This window comes from Taurulus bubalis, assembly GCF_910589615.1.
Source record: "Taurulus bubalis genome assembly, chromosome: 17".
In the NCBI taxonomy this organism is placed as follows: Eukaryota; Metazoa; Chordata; class Actinopteri; order Perciformes; family Cottidae; genus Taurulus; species Taurulus bubalis.
The window spans coordinates 1,925,024-1,941,373 of record NC_136605.1 but is presented as its reverse complement, the minus strand read 5'-3'; the positions used below and the strand labels follow the sequence as shown (position 1 = coordinate 1,941,373).

General features: G+C 45.0%; 1 protein-coding gene across 1 annotated transcript; it reads left to right on the top strand.

Annotated features, from left to right (window-relative positions):
- Positions 1-1,764: 1,764 nt before the first annotated feature.
- On the top strand, positions 1,765-14,964 carry hao1 (hydroxyacid oxidase (glycolate oxidase) 1; the record flags this gene model as incomplete). Its single annotated transcript, XM_079233501.1, has 8 exons — positions 1,765-1,907; positions 5,898-6,049; positions 6,770-7,034; positions 7,197-7,369; positions 7,631-7,722; positions 8,269-8,427; positions 8,687-8,756; positions 14,897-14,964. 8 exons carry the CDS (start codon positions 1,765-1,767, stop codon positions 14,962-14,964), a joined length of 1,122 nt encoding a protein of 373 aa, XP_079089627.1.
- Positions 14,965-16,350: the final 1,386 nt, after the last annotated feature.

The following is a 16,350-nucleotide window of genomic DNA, read 5'->3' as shown; positions in this document are numbered from 1 at the left end:
CCTCCGCCAGGGCTGCCCTTTATCACCGGTCCTGTTCGTGACCTTCATGGACAGGATATCTAGGCGCAGCCAGGGGGCGGAGAGGATCCGGTTCGGGAGTCTCGGGATCGCCTCTCTGCTGTTCGCGGATGATGTGGTCCTGTTTGCCTCCTCGGACTGTGACCTCCAGCATTCACTGGGGCGTTTTGCAACCGAGTGTGAAGCGGCAGGGATGAGAGTTAGCGCCTCCAAATCTGAGGCCATGGTGCTCTGCCGGAAACCAGTGGATTGCTCCCTCCAGGTGGGGACAAACTGCCTACCCCAAGCGAAGGAGTTCAAGTATCTCGGGTCTTGTTCACGAGTGAGGGTAAGGTGGAGCGGGAGATCGACAGACGGATCGGTGCGGCTGCAGCTGTAAAACAGGCGCTGTACCGGTCCGTCCTGGTGAAGAGGGAGCTGAGCCGGAAGGCGAAGCTCTCCATTTACTGGTCGGTCTATGTTCCAACCCTCACCTAACTCTGGGTCGTGACTGAAAGAACGAGATCTCGAAAACAAGCGGCCGAAATGAGCTTCCTCCGCAGGGTGGCCGGGCTCACCCTTAGAGATAGGGTAAGGAGCTCGGACATCAGGGGGGAGCTTGGAGTCGAGTCGCTGCTCCTTCGTGTCGAAAGGAGTCAGCTGAGGTGGTTCGGGCATCTAGTCAGGATGCCTCCTGGATGCCTCCCATTAGAGGTTTTCCAGGCACGCCCAACTGGTAGGAGACCCCGGGGAAGACCGAGGACACGCTGGAGGGATTATATCTCCCGGCTGGCCTTGGAACGCCTCGGGATCTCCCAGAATGAGCTGGAAAGTGTTGCGGGTGAGAGCGAAGCCTGGGTCGGCCTGCTGAACCTGCTGCCACCGCGACCCGACCCCGGATAAGCGGCTGATAATGGATGGATGGATGGGACATCTGTCTTCACGACAGATCAAGGATCAGCTACGTTTTCAAACACATCCACTGTCAATAAAATCAATTTAGATCAAATGAGTTAATACAACTCATTTGAATGTATACACATTATGTCATTATGACTGCAGATCACTTTCGAGATCATGTTAGTGTATCACTCAAGTAACTACAACTGTCTATGCCATTTAAGTTGGGTTAGCTTACTTCTTTTATTAAGATCAGCAGGTAGGTTTTACAGTGCATTTAGAGAGTTATGGAAGGTCTCACGTGAATGAGGCACATTTTTTGCAACGCGTCATTCGCGTCGCCCGGCGAAAATTCGTGTTGTTGGCAACCATTCACGAGTGCATTGACTTTGCATGCAATCAACTCGTGCGAAGAATGTGCAATGCGTTTGGTGAGAACGCAGCATAACAGGTTGATTGTTAACTTTTTTACGTAGCTGAATAATTATATAATTTTTATAGCTTTTAGAAAGGTGGCAATTAAAAGTATAAAGTTATTATTAGTGTGATTTAACTGATATGGCCTCTTTCTATTGGTCTTAAATTCACTTGTACATAGAGAGGATTCAAAGTTCACCGGTCAGCACTATCTCATCACCTGGCAACAATCCAAACGCACACATGATGAACGTCCCATGATGCACAGCGCTGTGTGCTCTGTGGCTCTGACAGAAGGGTTTCTTGTGTAAACGGAGCAGGAACCCCGATTGAGCAGAAGAGGCTGCCGATGAAGCGTCCAGCAAGTTAATCATTACATCATTACATCATCCCAGCTGCCCTTGCTGCCTCTGTCAGAGGCGCTGAGAGGGTCGGTGCTGAGAAGACGCCATGTCGGGCCAGCGAGTGTATGTGTGTGTGGCCGACTTTGAGGAAGAAGCCAAGAAAGTTCTCCCTAAAGCTGTTTATGACTACTACCGCTCAGGAGCTGACGAACAATACACTCTGGCTGACAATGTTGCTGCCTTTAACAGGTACCACACACACACACACACACACACACACACACACACACACACACACACACACACACACACACACACACACACACACACACACACTTAACCATTAATTTACTAATGCATTGGCCAAATGTAATTAATAACTATGAATCTGATGCCCTTCAATCCTTTCATCACTTATTGTCAACATTTTGTTAAACATCTTTTAATATATATTTTGACGCCTCTATTGAGGTTTTCCAATGAAGCTTTGAATGTTTGTCATATTTTATTATGGTTATATAAATCTAAAATAAATAAATAAATAGTTTATGGTGCTGTTAGATTTCTGCTAGACCACCCAGTTAATACAGGAGAGCAAACAGATTTGAACTGCTTTAAAAATGTTTATGTAATGCCAAGATTAATACAATTCTGAGATGAATTATAGGGATGAAGGTGTTGTCCTCTCTGTCACCTCATTTCTTAACATCTCACACAGATGGTCCTGGTCCTCCCCTGTTACCTTCTCTTTTCACATACACTTCAATAATACACGTATAACAGTTCATATCTCAGGGGACGCCACACTCCCTGCCTCACAGCTCCAGCTCTCTTTGTATTTTCTATGATCTCTAATCCCACAGAACTCTCAGGAAAAGTGTATTTTATGCTTTCCACCTCCAAAAACTATTTTATCAATTTCTTCAGTTGTGTTTCGTGATATTGAGAAATGGGTCTTGGTAGTATGCTGATTGTGGGTAACGAGCTTGTCAATCATTCTGATTGGGTAAGATACATACACATTCATACAAATACATACACATACATACATATGCATGTGGATAACATACATACATGTATACACACATATGCATATGGGGAACATACATATACATACATATACATATGGGTAACATACATATACATAGATACATATGCATCTGTGAGTAACCAGTGTCATCTCTCTTTGTCAGGTTAATATTGAGCTGCATATTTTGTTGAGTATCTAAGTATTGTAGCAGTGCATGAATAAACGTGTGTGTACCTGGACATGTCAGCGTCCGTGGAGAAGATCCGGTATGAATACCACAGTCCTCTTTGTCCTGGCCTTTGTAAGCACCTCTTAATCATAAACACCTCTTAATTATGAACACCTCTTAATCATAAGCACCTCTTAATCGTGTGCAAAGGGAACGGACACTCAGCAGTCCTCCAGCAGGTTGATGGTTAAACTCAGTGTTGGCATTAAGTCCAAAGTCCCACCTCATCTGATCCGTTGAGCATCACTGACATGCGAGGACACGATGATCTCTGTGACCCAGGGTCACCTCTCGCCTAACGGCATCGTGTGCGCTGAGCTCTGACTGTAATAGTAATCTCATATTACACTGCTTTGAAAAATAATAATAATCCAACCCAAACACCCAAACCAGTGTTGGCACTTCTTCTCCCAATGAAGTAGCCGGCTCCAAAGGTCCTGCCAAAGGTTCTGCCAAAGGTCCTGCCAAAGGTCCTGCCAAAAGACCTGACAAAGGTCCTGACAATGGTCCTGACAAAGGTCCTGACAAAGGCCAAAGGTCCTGACAAAGGTCCTGCCAAAGGTCCTGACATCTAGCGAGGAAGTCTCCACGTCGGCAACCCTTCCCTCAAGAAGTATCATGATTCAATTTAGTTTATTTTATACAGCCCAACATCACAAATACAAGTTTGCATACAGCCCTAACTATAACCACTATCAAAGAGGAAAGTCTTAAGTCTATTATCGAGGGTTATCGAGGCCTTACAAATCCAAACTGAGATTGATCTGATAAATACGACTTAAACCAGCTTAGTGCTGTACCTTATACCAATCAACTGGTCTAGTCTCTGTAATAAGATGTCATGGTCAATGGTGTCGAATACAGCACTAAGGTCTAACAAGACCAGTACAGAGACAAGTTATTGACCAGCACTAAGGTCTAACAAGACCAGAACAGAGACAAATCCTTTATCAGCACTAAGGTCTAACAAGACAAGTACAGATACAAGTCCTTTATCAGCACTAAGGTCTAACAAGACAAGAACAGAGACAAATCCTTTATCAGCACTAAGGTCTAACAAGACCAGAACAGAGACAAATCCTTTATCAGCACTAAGGTCTAACAAGATGAGTACAGATACAAGTCCTTTATCAGCACTAAGGTCTAACAAGACCAGGACAGAGACAAGTCCTTTATCAGCACTAAGGTTTAACAAGACCAGTACAGAGACAAGTCCCCTATCTGATGCAACTAGAAGGTCATTAGTAATTGCCACTAGTGTCTCTGTGCTATGATGCTTTCTAAATCCTGATTGAAATTTCTCAAATAAACTATTGTTATGTAAAAAGTCACACAACTGGTTTGTGACTTCCTTCTCCAGTATCTTAAAGAGGAAGGGAAGGTTAGAGATAGGTCTGTAGTTAGCCAACACCTCTGGATCCAGAGTGGGCTTCTTAAGAAGAGGTTTAAGTACAACTACTTTAAAAGACGGTGGTACATGACCTGTTAGCAAAGGCCCATTGATAATATCTAGTAGAGAGGCACTAATTAAAGGTAAAACTTCCTTGTCTTGGGGTCAAAATGACCCATGTACGAGTGTATATGTATGTGTGTTGATGGGTCATTTTGACTCCAAGACAACACAAGGGTTAAACAGCTTAGTCGGAACGGAGACAGGTAGAAGATTTAGAAGTAGAAACCATTGAAGACAGTTGGTCGAGGTTGATGGTAAAACATCCATCCAGACACACAACAGGCCCCACAGCCTCCTCCATGGCCATCCCACCTGAGGATGGACCGGCGGTAGTCGAGGGCAGGAAATCACAGATCCTGTCTCTAATAGCCAGAATCTTACCATTGAAGGAGTTCATGAAGTCATTGCTATTGAGGTCTATAGGAATACACTGATCCACCGAGCTATGACTCTCAGCCAGCCTGGCCACAGTGCTAAAGAGAAACCTAGGGTTGCTCTTGTTTTTCTCTATTAGTGATGAGTAGTAGGCTCCTCTGGCTTTACGGAGGGCCTTCTTATATGTTGTCAGACTATCCCGCCAAACCAACAGGGACTCCTCCAGACCGTTGGAACGCCATATGCTCTCAAGCTTCCTGATGCTTGCTTTAATATACGGGTCTGAGGGTTATACCATGGAGTGAGCCTCCTTTGCTTAATGATCCTCTTTTTTAGAGGGGCTATCGAGTCCAGTGTCACTCTCAATGAGCCAGTAGCACCATCGACGAGCTGATCAATCTGGGAGGGAGTAGAGTTAGCACAGGAGTCCTCTGTTATATTGAGACATGGTAATGAATCAAATACAGAAGGAATCGCTTCCTTAAATCTAGCAACAGCACAGTCAGTTAGACATCTGGTGTAAAAACTCTTGCCTAACGCTGTACAATCCAGTAGTATAAACTCAAAAGTTATAAGGCAATGGTCTAATAAAAGAGGGTTCTGAGGAAACACTACTAAATGCTCCACGTCAATGCCATATGTAAGAACAATGGTGTGGTTAAAGCAGTGAGTCGGTTCCTGTACTCTCTGACAGAAGCCAATCGAATCCAACAATGAGCTAAATGCAACACTAAGGCTATCATTGCTGACATCCACATGAATATTAAAATTCCCTCCAATAATAACCTTATCAGTCTTAAGGACCAAACTTGACAAAAACTCAGAACATTCACGATGAACATGACGAGAACACAGACGATCAGCAGTTCATGTATTTTTGTTTTTCCTTTTAGTTATTTCAAGTTTTGAACCAAAGTTTGACATTTCTTTCAATCTAAACACACAAAGGTTTGTTGGTGAGTCCGAGTTGTAAATCAATTAATTGATTTTGGAAGATGTGGTCAATAAATGCAGAAAGTGAGAAAGAAAACGTTTTAACAATGAGAATGGTTGTAAATACGTGCATGTGCGTGTGTGTGTGTGTGTGTGCGTGCGTGTGTGTGTGTGTGTGTGTGTGCGTGTGTGTGTGTGTGTGTGTGCGTGTGTGTGCAGGTGGCGTCTGGTCCCCCGGGTGTTGAGGGACATCTCCTCAGTGGATCTCTCCGTCTCTGTTCTCGGTCAGAAGCTCAGCATGCCGCTCTGTGTGGCCGCCACAGCGATGCAGAGGATGGCTCACCCTGAGGGAGAGACAGCTACAGCCAGAGGCACACACACACACACACACACACACACACACACACACACACACACACACACACACACACACAGGGAATATAATGTAACGATTAAAGTTAGGGCTGGCTCAGCAGCGATGTATATATATATCTGACACTACATGACATCATTCACCCATTCACACACTGATGGGAGGAGCTACGATGAAGGTACCACCTGTCCATCAGGACTAACTAACATTCACACTGATGGGAGGAGCTACCATGAAGGTACCACCTGTCCATCAGGACTAACTAACATTCATACTGATGGGAGGAGCTACCATGAAGGTACCACCTGTCCATCAGGACTAACTAACATTAACACTGATGGGAGGAGCTACCATGAAGGTACCACCTGTCCATCAGGACTAACTAACATTCACACTGATGGGAGGAGCTACCATGAAGGTACCACCTGTCCATCAGGACTAACTAACATTCACACTGATGGGAGGAGCTACCATGAAGGTACCACCTGTCCATCAGCACTAACTAACATTCACACTGATGGGAGGAGCTACCATGAAGGTACCACCTGTCCATCAGGACTAACTAACATTCATACTGATGGGAGGAGCTACCATGAAGGTGCCACATAAGGATGATCATATCTGAATTCAGGGATCAGATATCGGGAGGAGAAGCTGTGTGGCAGCATCTCTGCACAGGCCTGAGGCTCATTCCTAGGTAATGTGTGTGTGTACCCAGCATGCCGAGCGGCGGGCACCGGCATGATGCTGAGCTCCTGGGCCACCTCCACCATAGAGGAGGTGATGTCGGCCATGACGGCCTCAGCGGGCGGCGCCTTGTGGCTGCAGCTCTACATCTACAAGGATCGAGAGCTCACGCTGTCCCTGGTGCGCCGCGCAGAGGAGGCCGGCTACAGGGCCATCTTCGTTACCGTGGATACGCCCTACCTGGGAAGGAGGCGGGACGACATCCGCAACCGCTTTAAACTTCCCCCACACCTGAGGTAGGAACCAAACAGCAGGACCAGTAGAGGGACATGGGATCACTTCCAATACACCATGGAGACCACAGCCTGTGTCCAACAGTAACCAAGGTGTGTGTGTGTGTATGTGTGTGTGTGTGTGTGTGTGTGTGTATGTGTGTGTGTGTGTGTGTGTGTCCTCAGCCTCTCCAACTTCTCCTCTTCCTCTCTGACGTTCTCTGAGGGTAACTACGGCAACGACAGTGGTTTGGCAGTTTATGTTGCCAAGGCGATCGACCCGTCTCTCTGCTGGGACGACATCACATGGCTCAAAGCTCACACACACCTCCCAGTGATCGTGAAGGGGGTAGTTAATGGTATAACACACACACACACACACACGTTTTGCTTACCCTAATAATACACATAAGGTTTGTTTGATGTGATTCTTAAAGGTTTGTTGTGATCAAAGTCAGAGTTGTGTTTCCTGTCTGAAACAAGATGGTCGCATAACGACCCCACTAGTTATGCAAATACCTCTGAAAAATATTAGAATCCAAATATCTATCAATCAAATTTTTGTTGTTGTTGTCTGGATCCAGATGAACTTGTTCAGCGGTGTGTGTGTGTGTCGTCAGGTGAGGACGCCGCCCTGGCTGTGAATTATGGCGTCGACGGCATCCTGGTGTCCAATCACGGAGCTCGACAACTGGATGGGGTTCCTGCTACGGTGTGTGTGTGTGTGTGTGTGTGTGTGTGTATGTGTGTGTGTGTGTGAAGTGTTCTTTCATGAAATATCAGGTACAAGACAGTGTCATCCATCTCTCTTGATGATCAGTCATGTGAGTCACACCTGGTCAGATGTTTGATTATTAAAGTCCATTCTCTCTTCAACAAAGACAACACACCACAAGCTCCGGTGTGTTCTTTCCCCATAATGTGAGACGTCACTAAGCGTTCGACCCGAGTGCCGCTTCTGTAGCAACTTGAGGAAAGACCCTCACAGCTGGACCGGAGCCATCTGTGTAGTTCAGCTCTACAGTTCAAATAGGCCGACAGGGTCAAACCCAGAAGGTCAGGCAAACGGTCCCAACATGAGTCCAAAGGGTGTGTATTGATTTCTAGACAACAGTGAAGCGACTCCATTGGCCTTTAAATCCCGCTCTCTATTGGTAGGTCTAATCGCTCTCCCTCGGGAGTTTTCAATGTACTTTTTGTGACAGTAAAACACAAGTAAAATGTGTGTGTGTGTGTGTGTGTGTGTGTGTGTGTGTAGCTGGACGTGCTGGAGGAGGTGGTGCAGGCCGTGCAGGGCCGCTGTGAGGTCTACATGGACGGAGGCGTGCGGCGGGGTAGCGACGTCCTTAAGGCCGTGGCCCTGGGGGCCAAGGCCGTGTTCGTCGGCCGGCCGGTGCTGTGGGGCCTCGCCTGCCAGGTGAAGCTCGCCTCCTGAGGAGGTCACGTGCTGCCGCCACAGGCTCCGCCCGCCGGACGCCTTTGTGTCTGTGGGCGAGCTCAACTTGAACATTCAGAATGTCGAACATTTAGATTTGGTTTTTAAAATATTTGTATTTGTGTTTTTGGAATGTAACACAACGAAGATGGTCATTATGAAATACAATATACATAACAAACCCTCTGATGTGACACACAACTAAGCAAACGTGTGTGTGTGTGTGTGTGTGTGTGTCCAGGGGGAACAGGGAGTTACAGAAGTTCTGGAACTTCTAAAAGAGGAGCTGCGACTGGCTATGGCCCTATCAGGTAAGACTGCACACACGTATAGCACATTTCAACAACAAGGCGATTCAAAGTGCTTCACATAAAACCATTAAAAGCATCAAAACATAATGCAGAGAAAACAGGATTTAAAACAGTCAAAAAGCTAATAACAAATAAAAATAGAATACAAGTTGCAGTTTAAGAAATAAAATGCAGTAGTGAGATGCAGTAATTGAATCTGGTTCAATTAAAGGCAGCAGTAAACAGAAAGGTCTTCAATCTGGACTTAAAGGAGCTGAGGGTCTCAGCAGACCTGCAGCTTTCAGTAACCTTGTTCCAGATATGTGGAGCAGAAAAGCTGAACGCTGCTTCTCCATGTTTAGTTCTGACTCTTGGAACAGAAAGTAGACCCGTCCCAGACCACCTGATGGTTCATAAGGTAGACCAGTCCCAGACCACCTGAGGGGTCAGGATGGTTCATAAGGTAGACCAGTAACAGACCACCTGAGGGGTCTGATGGTTCATAAGGTAGACCAGTCCCAGACCACCTGAGGGGCCAGGATGGTTCATAAGGTAGCAGCAGATCACAAACATACTTAGGCCCTAAACCATTCAGTGCAGCGTTCTGAATCAGCTGCAGCTTCCTGATTGACTTTTTACAGAGGCCTGTGAACACTACGTTACAGTAGTTAAGTCTACTGAAGATAAATGATCTGTGAACACACCGTTACAGTAGTCAAGTCTACTGAAGATAAATGCATGGACAAGTTTCTCCAAAACTCTGGCTGTTAGGAACCGGACCACGATGGCTGGACTCACAAGCAGACAAGACAGTTTGATTTGGAAAAAAAGCAAGTCTTTACTTAGTATGCACACAGAACGTCAAAAGACAAACCGGCCCAGGACAGGGAGTTGACACAGACTAAATACACAAGGGAAGAGACACAGGTGGAAACAATGAGGGCGGGGCTTGCAATCACACAGGAGGGTGGCACACAAGGAGGGAGGAGTCTGGAACGAGAGACAAGGGCCGTTTCTCAATACCAAGTAGACAGGTCTTGGCTTGTGAACTTCTGGAGTCTGGTCTTGAGAGTCTGGACTTGGGAGTTCAGACTCTCAAGGACAGGAGAACGCAGGACGGTCTTTCTGCAATTGGAACAGCAGCTGACTTGACGTCACCACCTCAGCTGTTGTCATGGTTACTCTGATTCTTCACTGTAAAGTATTTTTACATTCAAACAAAATATAACCCTGCTCTTTTTGTACTGTTTCACAGACATACACATATCATTGTATATATATATATTATTGTGTTTATAAATATATACACAGATACACATCTCATTGTATATATATTGTGTTTATATATGCACTTATATAGATACACATATAATATGTATTATATATACACACTTATATATACATATAATTCGGTCAAAAGTACTAAGACACCGCTTTAGTTCAAAGTAAAAGTTACATTAAAATCTTAAGTTATAAACCTTAACCTTTCCCTCAGTCAAACTGATTTAATGTGACTGTGAATAAATAATAATTATTGCTTGTTAAATCCTCGAAACAGAATTATATCTCATGTTTAATCGATACGGAGACATCGGAGCCTTTTTAAAAAAGTCCAGCTCTCGGTGAGCAGCAGAGCGCTGACGGCCCGGTGCTGCTGGGCTCACGGTCCCGCGAGCAGGACCTCAACCCGTCGGCGTATCTTTTTAAGTCGGCCGATTCTTGAGAAAGCGACCACAGATTTGATGCTTAAACAACTAACTTCTCGCCTGAAAAAAATCCTAAAATTACATTTTGTGACTCAACAACGGTAGTATTCAGAGAATGTCAACTTTCAGTTATGAGTTTTCTCATCCGTCATTGTTCCCCGTTTGCTGGTCCGAAATGCATTCTGGGATATTGGCTCTCAAGAACGCTCAAGTCTGCTCTGATGCGTCCCCGGAAAATGGGCGGATCAAGTCACATCCGGGCATTTTCACCGTTCTTGGCGAGAAGCGGACTTTTGAATTGAAACAGTACTTGGGCCGCGACTGATGACGTTTCACGAGTCCACGAGAACACAAGTACAGAGAAGAACGCTGATTGAGAAACGGCTAAGGAGACTGACAGACACACAACAGAAACAGACAGAACTACCCAGGAGGTCTGGGCAGTCTAGGATGCAGTCCGGGGGGCGGGCCAGGGGCTCCGAAGGGGAACGGGACCCAGATGCAGGTCGGGACGCCGGTGGGGAACCCGGTGTCGGCAGCAGCCTGAAGGCGTCAGCAGGCACTGGGGACGGCTGCGAGGCGTCAGCGGGGGAACTGGACTTATGGGCACCAGACTCAGAGGGGGAACTGGACTTGGACTCTGGGGAGCAGGGAGACGACTCGAGGGAACTGACTTGGACTCGGGGGAACTGGACTCTGACTCTGGGGAACTGGGCACAGGAACTAGTCGTGGCGCCGGCGGGGGGCCCGGTGTCGAGGGAGGCTCTGAGGCAGCAGCAGGGACAGGGGACGCCGACAGAACAGGGGGAGCCGGGGCCCTGCTTGGGAACAGGGCTCGGAGGGACTCCGTCATGTCCCAAAGAAGCCGGTCGTCAAGATGGGGGCATGGAGCAGGAATTGACTGGACCGCCGCCTGGAAGCGTGGAGCATGAATTGGCTCAACCGCCGACTGGAGAAGAGGGCCCGATATCGGCTGGGCCACCGACGGGAGACGGAGAGCTGGAGCCAGGCGGAGGGCTTGGAGATCCTCCAGCATGTTTCTTAGAAGCTGGTCGTGGTCAGCTGGGAACGACAGCTTACGGCAAGGATTGGCGTCTGCTGGGTCCATGTCTTGGCGAGTTTGTACTGTTAGGAACCGGACCACGGTGGCTGGACTCACAAGCAGACACGACAGTTTGATTCGAAAAAAAGCAAGTCTTTACACAGAACGACAAACCGGCCCAGGACAGGGCGTTGACACAGACTAAATACACAAGGGAACGAGACACAGGTGGAAACAATGAGGACGGGGCTTGCAATCACACAGGAGGGCGGCACACGAGGAGGGAGGAGTCTGGAACGAGAGACAAGGAGACTGACAGACACACAACAGAAACAGACAGAACTACCCAGGAGGTCTGGGCATGACATGGCACATCCAGTTATTGATTTCTCCAATGCATTTAGCCAGCCCTTGTATGGGACTATAGTCCCCTGGTGATATAGTTATGTAGAGTTGTGTGTCATCTGCATAATTATGATAACACACGTTGTTGTTTTTCATAATCTGAGCCAGTGGAAGCATGTAGATGTTGAACAGAAGAGGCCCCAGTATTGAACCTTGGGGAACACCACATGTCATCCTAGTCAGCTCTGATGTGTAATTAGCTACCGACACAAATTATTGCCGGTCCTTCTAGTACAGGGGTCAGCAACCTTTCGTATCCAAAGAGCCATTTTTACCTTTTTCCACCAAAAAAAAATTGTCTGGAGCCGCAAAAATGATTTGATATCACAGCTTCTGAAGTTTTATATATAGTCATATTATATATACAAAAAACTATAGTTTGTTGTATTTATGAAATTATAGAACAAGAATAAAGACATTTTTTTACATTGTATTGCTATTTTACCTGTTCATAACTATCAAACAAAAAATTAATGTGTCGGCTACATTAAGGTTAATTAAAAACACAACTATGCAGACCTTCAGTACTATCCATATTTGTGGCTCATGTGGTAGAGTGTTTGCCCTGTAACTGCAAGGTAGCAGGTTCTATACCTGTCCTCTTCACTGAGTTTTACATTTTAAACGCATATCTTTTGCTACGTTTACACTGAGCGTCCTCCTCACTAGAGCACCGCAAACGGAGGACGGATCCGTTTTTACTAACGGACGCCTCACTGTCTCATGAGTAGGGATGGGTATCGTTTGGGTTTTTTCCGATACCGGTGCTAAACCGATACTTTTAAAATGATACCGGTGCCTGAACGGTGCCTGAACCAATACTTTTTTATTGCCAAGGCAATTTTTTTTCTTCAAATTGAACAATATTATTAACTGTTTAAAGAATACTATAGATATAAATAAATAAGTACATACAAAACACACTTCAAACTACAGCTTCAAACCTTTTAACTTCAAACTATAAAAATGTATATTTAAAAAAAGAACAGGCACCAGTCCAATCAGGTGGCCTGATGGGACCGTGTGCAACAGAACTCAGACACTGTTGGATCCTAAAACTGCTGCTTTACTGGACTACACGTCATCATTAATATCAACTGGAGAGATTTGTTCCATCAAGCCGAGGACGGACGTTCAAAAGCTCGTGCTCGTGTCTCCAGCGATCTCTGTGTGCGCGCACTGTGTGTGTGAGCGCTGGAAGCCCCGCCCCCTCAAGCCCCGCTCTGCATGCAGGGGCAGGCAGACAGAGAGCAGAGCAGCGAGTGTGCTCTGATCCGCGCTATTTTAATAATCGTTTTTAGCGTGCGAGTACCGCGCTACCTTTTTAGTATCTATATACCGTGCAACTTTACAGAGTAGTGTAAAAAAGCACCGAAATCTGCGTTGCTTTTCGGTCCGGTAGGTACCGGACGTGTTCTCGGTACCCAACCCTACTCATGAGCTGACACAGAACCAGCAGCAGTAGTGGAGTTTGGAGATGTGATCCACTTCCTGAAAGTAGATCTACTTTACTCAGTTTGCTGCAGCAGTTGAGGAATCGCTCTTCTGCACTCATCTGCGCGTGAGGGCGGGGCTCTGAATCACGAGTAGCAGCTGCAGGAGCGGAGGCTTGACAGCGACGTGACGCACATTTTAGTGAAAGAAATATTTATAATATATAAAAAACATTTATTTTTATTTTCACTTACCCAATATCACCTAAAACTCCAAGATAAGAGGAATTCCCTTTGAAAGTTTTTCCACTGGGCAAAAAAAAAAAAGTTTTCTATTTATTTTGATTTTTTTTATTTTTTTTGTCAAAGCCTCAGGGAGCCGCAACAGACGCTAAAGAGCCGCATGCGGCTCCGTAGCCGCGGGTTGCCGACCCCTGTTCTAGTAGGATTCAAACCAGTTAAGTGCTGCTCCAGAGAGTCCAACCCAGACTTTCAAGTCTGTCAAGTAGTATGTCATGATCAACCGTGTTGAATGCAGCACTGAGATCCAGTAATACTAAGACTGAATTTCTGCCACTGTCTGTGTTTAAGTGGATGCCATTGAAAACCTTAACAAGAGCAGTTTCAGTACTGTGGTGCTGACGAAAGCCGGACTGGAAGACATCGAAACAGTTATTTTCGGGCCAAGAAGTTGTTCAGCTGTTGAAAAAACACTTTTTCCATTATTTTACTTAAAAATGGGAGGTTTGATATAATTTCGGGGTCTAAACTAGCCTTTTAGGAGTGGTTTAATAACTGCAGTTTTTAGGGCTTGTGGGAAGACACCTGAGAGAAGGGATGTGTTTACAATTTGTCAAAGATTATGCAGTGTGAAATATTTTTGGAAAAGTGTGTTGGTAGAATATCCAAGCAGCAGGAGGATTTGTTCAGATGTTGTACAATGTCTTCTAAGGCTTCTTTGGTTAATTGAGTGAAATTGTGTCATGATATTTGAATGAATGCTATTTAAAGATGTAGGTAAACAGTTTCACCCCTGACTTGTTCAGGCAAACTCTATCTGCCTTCAAACGATGTATACGCTCCCAGAAAATGTAAAAATTGTCGATACAATGTACTGGATGGTCAGTGCATGCAGTTGATAAAATGTACAGGATGGTCAGTGCATGCAATTGATAAAAAAAAAAATCTGTTCAGTTCCAACAGCCTGCTGAATCTTTCATCTCCTCTCAGATAAACACCTCAGCATTGACAGAGCTGACTGTGTTTAACAAGTCAATAAAGTCTTGCTTCAGAACTTCAGACTCTTGTTTCACATTATCACAGCGTCCCGTATGCACAATGAGGGGCCTCTGTGTTTCTTTTCAAGACTCTGACATCGAAAAATACCCCAATCAACTATTTTCTCTATCCTCTCTCTCTCTCTGTGTGTGTGTGTGTGTGTCTGTGTGTGTGTGTGTGTGTGTGTGTGTGCGTGTGTGTGCGTGTGTGTGTGTGCGTGTGTGTGTGTGTGTCTGTGTGTGTGTTTCTGTGCGTGTGTGTGTGCGTCTGTGTGTGTGCGTGTGTGTGTGTGTGCAGGTTGTCGCTCTGTGGCCGAGGTGAGCAGGTCCCTGGTCAGGAGAGTGGAGTTCACCTCCAGGATGTGAGAGAGGAAGCTTTCCATTCTCGATGGAAAACTTGTTTTACTGGAAATAACATATATATAGGCTTATCTTATCTTGCGTACAACTGAGATGTAACGTGTTGTGAAGTAAATAATAATGATAACAGGAACCAAATAAAAAGTACAACAAAAGATTGATCACTGTGAAGATGTGTGATAAAGAACTCTATCGTGAAATGGAACGAGGAAGATGTTTCAAAAGCTGAGCAGGTGATTCAGTATGATGATATACTGTATGCAGTATATCATTATACTGCATACTGTATGTCATCATACTGTATATCAGTATGATGACATACAGTATGCAGTATATCAGTATGATGATATACTGCATACTGTATATCATTGCATCATGATGATATCATTGCAACTGAATATGTAATAAAGGATACTTTCTTCTTTCTTTCTATAATTCCTTGTATTAAATGGCAGTATAATACAATCTACAATACCAGAATCAAAAGAAACTGAGATGGAGTGTAGCGGAATACTACATACTACATGAACAGTACGGTAGAGCATGAGACTCTTAATCTCAGGGTCGTGGGTTCGAGCCCCATGTTAGGCTTCAGTGTTTTGACGGATTGAGACATGGAGGGATATACGCTATAGACGTAATACACACAGGTATATTCATTTGAATCACACACATTTATTTTCCCGGTAAGTTACACACACAAGGATTTACGGTCATTCATACTTTAGACAAATAACAACGTTTAGTACATAGATAGATGGATGCATGCATAGATGGACATATATACTTTTTTGTATTTTTTGTAATATAATTGCACTATATTTCGACAGTACTACTTTTATACCTAAAACATCTGTAAAAGCAAGAATTGAATAAAGGTTGCAAACCAAGCAGAGAGTACAGTACATCTCGTTAGTAGTAGAGTTCCTGTAGCTTCAGACGAGGCTAGAACCAACAGAAGTGAGGAGTGTAGAGGAATATTGATTTAGTTACACCACCAGGTCAAGACACTCATGGCCTGGCTAGCTCAGTTGGTAAAGCATGAGACTCTTAATCTCAGGTTTGTGGGTTTGGGCCCCACGTTGGGCTCAGTCCTTTGCTGGATGGATAGAGATATGGAGGCGTGGCTAGAAATCTATTTATAGACATAAAGCACACGGGTAGATTGATCACAATCATAACCATTTCTTAGTAATAGTAAATTACACATACGAGGAATTTGTCTGAGTGGGTGGTGCATACTTTAGACAATCAACAATCCACACAATGCAAGAACAAATAGAAACATATTCAATTTACAATATGATATATAATATAAAATAAAAAATAAAGTGCACAGACAAACAGATAACCAGTGTACTGGTGTGTGTTAAGGTGTGTTTAATATGAGGG